Here is an 8237-nt window from a genome sequence, read left to right as displayed (position 1 = left end):
TAGACGTGATTTAAGGGATATACCAAATATATAAGAATTTATTTTTAGTTTATAAAAACAAAATGACTCATCTACCCTTTTTTTTACATTAATGATTTATTTTTTTTCTTGAATTCTTATTGGTGCATTTTGGCATACAATAGTTGCTAAAAACATTTGAACATAATTCTATTATATATATATATATATATATATATATATATATATATATATATATATATATATATATATATATATATATATATATATATATAAATGCGTCCAAAATTTTATAATAAAAATACATAATTCTTATTAAAATTTCCAACACCTACGACTTAAGGATTATAAGGTTTTGAAATTCCTTATTCTTCTTTTGGTATCTACTTAAAGTTGTATTTTTACATAAACTTAAATAGAAAAAAGGATAACAACTGAAATTCGCCTAAAAGAAAAAAAGATAACAATTGAAATTCGCCTAAAATGTATTTAAATATCTAGAATCCTTTATTCTAAACCATTTTACTAAAAAAATCAAATTATTTTATTAAAAAAAAGGATAATAGCTAAAAATTGCCTAAAATGTATTTAAATCGATATAACCATCAAGATTGATTTCGAGTTCGGGGAACTTAGGGTTATCCCCATCTGCGGTTTTAACTTTGGGTATCCCCGGTCCTGTCCCCTTCCCCAGATACGAGTGCCTGAGTATCCACCAGATACGTGTATGTTTGCCATCTCTAACTAAAAGAGAAACACATGAAAGGTGTGGTCGGTGAAACGGACTCTCAACAATCAACATGCAATAAATCGAACCATTTTACTTGTCAATTAACATGTCCTTTATACCACTTTTGTATTATGTCATCCAAATTAAGATTTGCTTCCTATATATTTATCTAGTATTTCAACACTTTCATCAAGTTACATGTTTTTCACATTAGAAATTTTCAAAAACATTAATAATACAAATATGCTTTGTATGCCACCCAAGAAACGTGTAGGGAAGAGGAGAATAACCAAAAGCTTCACTCTACTTCCTTCTTTTTTATGCCCACAATTCCCCTACAAATACACTCACCAAACCCCCCCCTGATTTCACCACCACCACTCCACCTCCACCTCCACCTTGTTTCTAGTTCTTACACAGCCAACGCCGCCAATGGCCACCATTGTCCTCGTTGCACTTTTAAGCCTCTTGGTGTCAATTCAAAAGGGTGATGCACATGATTTGAAGATTGGGAGCTCTGGTGATTGGAGCATTGCGTCTGCTCCCTATACTACATGGGCTGAGAGAGCTAGGTTTTCAATCGGAGACACCATATGTAAGCTTTTCATTCTCAATTACCATAATCTTTTTATTAATATATTTTATCTTTTTATTGAATTGATGTAAAATACCTTTTTGACCTTTGCAGTGTTCAACTACGATGGTAGTAAGGACTCATTGCTGTTAGTGAGCCAAGCCGATTATAACAACTGCAATACCGCATCACCCATTGAAAAACACAATGATGGCCACACTGTGATCACATTGGAACGGTCTGGGCCCCACTACTTTATCAGTGGTGTACCTGAAAACTGCAAAAAGAATGAGAAAGTGACGATTGTTGTAATGGCGGATCGAAGCCAGAAAGCAACCTCAGAATCTCCATTTGTTGCATCTTCAAATTTTATGATCTTCTTTTGCTTAGTTGGAGTTTTTGCTTGCTTCTTTATTTAATCATCTGCATGAACAGTTTGGTTTTCTTTCGATTATATTTCATTTTTTGGTTTTTGGTATTGTATTGGAGTGTCCTAAGTATGAAACAAGTTTGCACGTGAGAAAATAAATTTAAATAGATAGTGGTTTTGTGTGAATTAATATATATATAGACATTTGTTGTTCCCATTTACTAAATTAAAGCGAACTATCATTTTGAGTAGATTGTCGTTTCATATTTACAATTAACATCAGTACAAGGTGTATTCAAAAGACTCGACTTCTCATTTATTTAAATAAATTTTGACCACCTTCAATTCTCTCTTAACGGATACAAGTTTTATGTATCTACAAGCAAAAAATACTTCTTAAGGAAGTAAGATGGCCAGATAAAACAGATATGAAGAAACCAAAAAGCCTCCAAAGTCAAGAAAATGAGTTGTATCAAAGGCTAAAAGTCTTTCCCCAGTTCAATTTTTTTCACCAATCTCATTGTGTTGTGCAAAAGCGAATCCAATATCCCAGCAACCTGACATGACACGCAACGGCAAACAAGAAAAAAAAAATCAAGGATAGAAAAGTAATTTCACATTCCCAATCATCAGGCTTTAATTTTTCAGTTTGTACTTCCTGCATGCATAGTTGAACTCTCATTAATCAGTTGCTTTCACAATTCACACTCACACATATTAAGTACATTTATGTATGCACAAGGTACAAACTGGAAGAAAATTAAGAAGATAATGAAATATCAAAATTTATCTAAACCGTGAAAATGCCGCCGATAATTGCACAGAGGTTGGTGATGAAATGAGGAAACGATTTCGGAATTTCTGTTATTAAGATCTGATTAATAAAAAAAAATTAGGAGCTTAAACAGACGTAAGAAAAGGAAAAGTTGTAATTAATTGGGGTTGGAATGTTGAACCTGCATAGGCGAGGGTTCAAAATGAAACTTTGCAACAGGGATTGTAAGCGCGTGAACCAAACTACTATGAGCAGTGTACTCGAAATCCTCGATCAACTGATGAGATGAACTCATCATCTCAGTTTTGACAACTTGAAGATAGTGCTCTATCTAATTTTAATTTATCACCGCATTAAAGTTAATAAATTAATTAAACGGGTTTAATTACGAAAAAATTAAATTAAATGCATATATGTATATTTATACCGTAACATTTGCCTTGTCGCCTGTGTTGATGTAGGAGTTGCCAGCCAACTTGTCATGGTTTTCAATGTAAGGTCGAAGTCGCTTAAGATCACTCATCATTTTTGGAGTCACCTTTTTACCGAAAGTAAAACTAGAAATCACATGTGACATGTTCATTTGGGAAGCATCAAATGAGTGGGATTCTGATCGGGCTGATATTATAATATTTCCCGGAACCTGTAAATGTAGTACACATTACATGACATTAATTTTTCAATCAATTTTGCAAAACTAGAATATATATAATATATATTACCTTTTTAACTCGTACAAATCCTTCAATCCTACATCCTGCTGCCTGTGGTGCTGGTCTTTTTGCTTCAACAGTAACCTTGGCATGTTTTTTGGACTCCAATTCAATAGGTTCAATCAGGTTTTCCATTGCCTGTAGGAGGGAACAAAACATTGGTGTCAATAGGATACAAAATTTTCAATTCTCTTCCTCATTATTTTCATCAGCCTAGTATTAGTAACTTCTTAAATATGAAAAATACTTCAGATTTAAACATTAATTTTCATACCTTTACCAAGCTATCTGTATCCCGGTCTCCATAATATGATTCATGATTGTGGTGTCTTTTCGGATCCCTGATTCAAAAAAAAAAAAGAAAAAAAGACAGCATCAAGAGCTAGCTTGGGAAAAAAATATTAATTTACAGATAAATTGAAGCTATTTATTTACCGAGTATCACTTCCCTTACGGAAGATGCGAATAGATGGATAACCTTGTATGTGATGGCTGAAAATCACCAGTAGAGAGAGATCAATTATGTTTTAACTTTTAACCTATGAGGGCCAAAATGTCAATTGTTATATTGTTACCTTCTACAAAGTTGAGTTTCTTTAGTGCAGTCGACCTTTCCCAGGATGATACGCCCATCTGTTTCTGGATTATGTCTGGCAATGCAAACAAGGGACCAATTAGTAGCTATTAGCTAAGAAGCAGAGAATCATTGATGAAATTTATGCAATAATTAAGACCTTTCCCTTATAATATCAGCTGCTTTCTCCCACGAGGGTGTCTGAGAATAATCAAACAGAGATGCTAAGAACAATTGGAATATTATCGATCTTTAAATGTCACAGAATAAGCATACCAAACGACTACTCCAATAGCACCAGGGAGCAAAGAAATTTACAGCCAAAATCGCATGCCTACACTTTGACCAAACAAAAATGTTTTGTAAGTATATTGCCAAAAAATGAGATTAGTTATTTGACTTCATTTCACTTACTGACGAGAAATTTTATCAAAATTATTTGAATTTAGTGTCACGGATCCTTCACTGTATTCCTGGTGGACCTTATCATCATGCTTAATTACAGTAGAAACTGGTGTGGAGTCAAATTCAGGGCCTTTGGTTTGCAGATGCTTATTGATGGAATACTTGCGTATTGTTTTACTTACATTCAACCTGTTCTGAAAATAACAGAAAAAAAAGTCAATCCCCCATTTACTTTAAATTAAACATAGAATAGGAGAAGCTTCTACCAACTAAAAAGATGAAATTTACCGTTCCCAATACATCACTCACATCCAGAGATGCAAACTCACATGATAAAGCGGGAAAACTGCATTGGAATATTTCAATAAATGTGTAAGTAATTATGTATAGCATACCACATATTTCATGGAGCTTACCTCATATTAAAACCAATGAGTAAGAACTCCGAGTCAGAACTTTGGTCAACTATGACAGAAGTTGTAGTACTCATGGTCAAATAATTCTGTAGCTCCTGCAAAAACAGTCCCCTAACACTTCATTAAAATGGCATGTGACCAAAATAGAAAGAAATAGTACAAGAAGGAAAAAAGGTAGCAAGAGATAAGCTAGCTACCATTCCAAATAGAAACATCATAGAGAAAGCTGCCATAATGGATATCCCAGCACCTGAAAGTGATGCCTCTGTCATATCGCTTGGAATTTTCCTGATGAAATAGAAAATTGGAAAAATAAATAAATAAATCTTTGTAAGAGAACAAAAACCTTACTTTGAGTTATTTAATATTAGCTAATCAACATATCCAACAAAGCATTCAAAAAGCGAATAACTACATAACTCCATCTTCTTGAAAAAACTATATACATATAGTTTACTATATATAAAACAACATGCTTCTTTTATAAATTTTCATGGGTTAAAGTTTTGCCAGGTTCCCACGTTATTAAAGCTGGCGTAAAATGATTGACATCAGCATGTTACATGCATACTTCCTTGATCTGCCTATGGGTTTGTTGAAGAAACTAATTGGTAGATCTTCATTCCAAATCACAACCCCATTCCAAACAGGGAAGTGTCGCATTCCACCAAAAAGTCTTGTTCAACCACATGGCATAAACACATGAATACAGTAAATCACTTCAGATTTTTAACTCCATGGCTACGATTCTGGTACCAAAGCTCAAATTCTATGCTCTGCAACATGACTAGCTTAACCTATTGGTTGTTCTAAATCTCTAAAAAATCTCAAGGGGTACGCCTACTGGTGGTGAGGTTCCTTTAAAGCCATGTAAGAACTAAATTTTGACCCGTTTGCTCTGCATCAGCCAACCTGGACTAGTTCCGCTAGATTAGATACCTCGATTACAAAACAAGTACAGGTAAAAAGAAACAATGTCTAAGCAACTTTCAGCATTTATACTGCCGAAGCACATCACAAACATGCAAGGCGTGAGCACAATTATCAGAAACAGAATCCCAATTCACTCCGTCGCCATCAGTGTTTCTACGCATAAAATTATTAAAAACAAGTATGAAACGCACAGTAAGCACAACTAATCGCCAAATAGATGACACATTTTTACATGTCAACTACAATCAGTAGCAGCTATAACGCAAACACTTTGTTTCCATTAATTAAAATAAATATATGGAAATCGGGACCTGAAAAAATCGATGGATTTGATCTTCCCCACAAAAACCATGGCTGCGTTGTGGATCTCGTCCAATATCCGTACCGGGATTCGCTTTCCGACCTCCGGCGAACTAATGAATATGAGCCTGCGTTCGTCGTCAAGAAAATATGGTTGAAAGTATCCCGCTTAACGCCTACGAGGACTGCGTTTTTTCTAACTGATTCGCAAAATTAGAAAAATGGTCCCTCTAATATTCTCCAACTTCCATTTTTCCGTTATAAATTTCAGCAAAATGGACGATTTCGTGCCCGCACTCACCGGAATGAAACATTAGTGAGAAAGAAAAGGGGCGGACAAAAAAGTTTCCGCTCTATTCAAAAAGTGCTATTAACTTATTAACTTATGGTGGTAAAAAATAAGCCCAATGAAGTTTGATCATTTGGTTTAAATAGTCCTTTTTGTTTGTTTATTTTTTTGGCATTTAAGAGTACAAAACGTACTTTTGAAGTCATTCTATAAAAAACGAAGGGGTCAGCCGGTTAGCCCCATCCTAGTCTGCAGGTATCATAAGACACGTCATTTAAAATATTGTCACGTCGAAATTTTCATTGCCACATCAATAAATGACATTTTGACCTACTTAACGCTTTTGTAAATAACATATTCACCCGTCACTATCTTCTTCCCCTTTCTTCTTCTGCTGTTTCTCTCAAAATCGATGCTATGGCTATGTATATGAAGGTCAATCTTCATTTTGCTGGCATTTTTACTAGGTATCCCGCAATAAGTTACTCAGATGGAGCCGAGCAACGTTTTGAAGACGTCGATTTTGCAGGAATGGACTTGAAAGAATTTCTACTGTTTATTCAAAGATTCGCGAATGAGGAATGTGTGAATGTGTATTTTTGCATGCTAGATATAGATTTTCCTGATGGATTGAGGATAATAGCCATCGAGAAAGACTACCAAGAGTTCATTCAAGTAGGGTACGACAGCGGATGTGTAATCCAAGTTTACATAGATCATCTTGGTTCTAATGTTCATCAATGGATAGTGGATGACCAAGCTGAAGTTCGAAGTCCTGAAGAGAAGCAGTCGGGTGTAGGGGGAATAACGAGGAGTTGCATAGCCTGGGAGCTTTTCAGAACGAGATTGCTGACTTGCAAGGTAATGTACATGATGGCCTTGGACATGTTGATTCCACTCCTATGAATAAGACCATAAATGATGTTTTTTTGAGCAAGCTATGCCCCAAGGTGTAGTCAATCCCATCAAGTCCTCCTCATGAGGACGCATATTTTCGTATAGATGACAATGGCACAATTGTTGAGGAAGTAACAACTTTGTAACATCCGGATTCCCAGGTATAATGTTTTATTCTTTTATTTTTGGAAGTTGTGAGGAGACTCGGCGAGTTGGTGTTTAAACTCGTCGAGTATGGTCGCAGATTCGTATCCGGGTTCACAGCCGGACTCGGCGAGTTCATGAGTGGACTCGGCGAGTCCACGCTGTTTAATGAAACCCTAATTTCCAGGATTTGGGACCTATTTAAAGGCCATTAAGGCCGTCATTTGCGGCTACCAAACCCCAGAGAGAAACCCTAAGAGATCTAGAGCGCTTGTGAGGAAGGAGAGACCATTCTTGATCTTTTGTGGGTGTTTTTGCAAGAAGGAGGTGACCAAGGCAAAGGAGGCTGAAGGAGGTGCGATTTTGGTGACTTCAGAGTTCATAGAGTCCATATTGAGGTATTTATTCGGACCTTCTTCAGTTTTGGTATTGATTCTTAGAGATAGGGTTTTCTAACCCCCCCCCCCTTTAGAGGATGGATAAGTGGAGCAATTGGTCCTTTCTTGAGTCTATGCTTTGGATCTGGACCCAAAGAGGTCCAGAGACCTTAACCCTTGGAGCTTTATGAGTTATTTTGGGAGCCATGAGCTTAGGATGTCATTTTTGGGGCTAAATCATCAAGTTAGACCATTTAGATGATTTGTGAGTGTCAAGGTCTGAACTTTACATGATTATCATGCTTGGAAAGGCCAGATCTATGAATTAAAGGAACAGGTCTAACCTTAGGAGGTCTATGGAGTTTGCGCATGGCATGAACTCGCCGAGCCCGAAGATCAGACTCGGCGAGTAGGATGAGGGTTTCCCGTAAATCATTCAGTGAGTAGACTTGCCGAGTTGGGGAAATAACTCAGTGAGTCAGGGAGAGTTAGGGGACTGGAGTTCAAAGCGGAACTCGCCGAGTTGTTCTTGAGACTCGGCGAGTTGAGTCGGGGTGGCCCCGTGATTCATGCCCGGTGTGAGTCGTCGAGTAAAGGGAAGGACTCGACGTGCCAAGAAGGACTAAGAGAGTCAGTGGACACGCGTAGACTCACTGATTCGCCCAAGTGCACTCGACGAGTCAAGTCAAAGTTTAACCGTTGACTTTTGTTGACTTTTGGGGTTTGGTCAACAGAGAGGCCTTTAAGCCAAAAGAGGGGTA

The 8237-nt window shown here is 36.6% G+C and overlaps 2 protein-coding genes across 2 annotated transcripts; one reads left to right on the top strand and one right to left on the bottom strand.

The window, feature by feature from the left end:
* Positions 1-1055: 1055 nt before the first annotated feature.
* LOC145051939 (early nodulin-like protein 9) lies at positions 1056-1904 on the top strand. Its single transcript, XM_078999766.1, has 2 exons — positions 1056-1304; positions 1398-1904. The coding sequence occupies exons 1-2, from the start codon at positions 1142-1144 to the stop codon at positions 1700-1702; spliced, it is 468 nt and encodes a 155-aa protein (XP_078855892.1). The 5' UTR covers positions 1056-1141; the 3' UTR covers positions 1703-1904.
* Positions 1905-1945: 41 nt separating this feature from the next.
* On the bottom strand, positions 1946-6054 carry LOC145051938 (protein disulfide isomerase-like 5-4). Its single transcript, XM_078999765.1, has 15 exons — positions 5781-6054; positions 4734-4824; positions 4537-4631; positions 4409-4466; positions 4130-4314; positions 3992-4049; positions 3876-3916; positions 3717-3791; positions 3577-3633; positions 3416-3482; positions 3151-3279; positions 2856-3071; positions 2610-2759; positions 2450-2527; positions 1946-2210 (listed from the first exon to the last, which is right to left on the bottom strand). Exons 1-15 carry the CDS (start codon positions 5819-5821, stop codon positions 2133-2135), a joined length of 1419 nt encoding a protein of 472 aa, XP_078855891.1. The 5' UTR covers positions 5822-6054; the 3' UTR covers positions 1946-2132.
* Positions 6055-8237: the final 2183 nt, after the last annotated feature.

This window comes from Lactuca serriola, chromosome 5 (assembly GCF_051521515.1).
Source record: "Lactuca serriola cultivar US96UC23 chromosome 5, Lser_US96UC23_V15, whole genome shotgun sequence".
Classification (NCBI taxonomy): Eukaryota; Viridiplantae; Streptophyta; class Magnoliopsida; order Asterales; family Asteraceae; genus Lactuca; species Lactuca serriola.
Note: the sequence above shows the minus strand (reverse complement) of the source record. Positions and strands in the feature narration are given on the sequence as shown.

Excerpts from the sequence above, each read along its gene's own strand:
- LOC145051939 (XM_078999766.1), top strand. The coding sequence starts at position 1,142 with ATGGCCACCATTGTCCTCGTTGCACTTTTAAGCCTCTTGGTGTCAATT. Across the intron at positions 1,305-1,397 it reads TTCAATCGGAGACACCATAT|TGTTCAACTACGATGGTAGT; the intron begins GTAAGCTTTTCA and ends TGACCTTTGCAG.
- LOC145051938 (XM_078999765.1), bottom strand. The coding sequence starts at position 5,821 with ATGGTTTTTGTGGGGAAGATCAAATCCATCGATTTTTTCAG. Across the intron at positions 4,467-4,536 it reads CTCATTGGTTTTAATATGAG|TTTTCCCGCTTTATCATGTG; the intron begins GTAAGCTCCATG and ends ATTCCAATGCAG. Across the intron at positions 2,528-2,609 it reads TTGAACCCTCGCCTATGCAG|ATCTTAATAACAGAAATTCC; the intron begins GTTCAACATTCC and ends TTTATTAATCAG.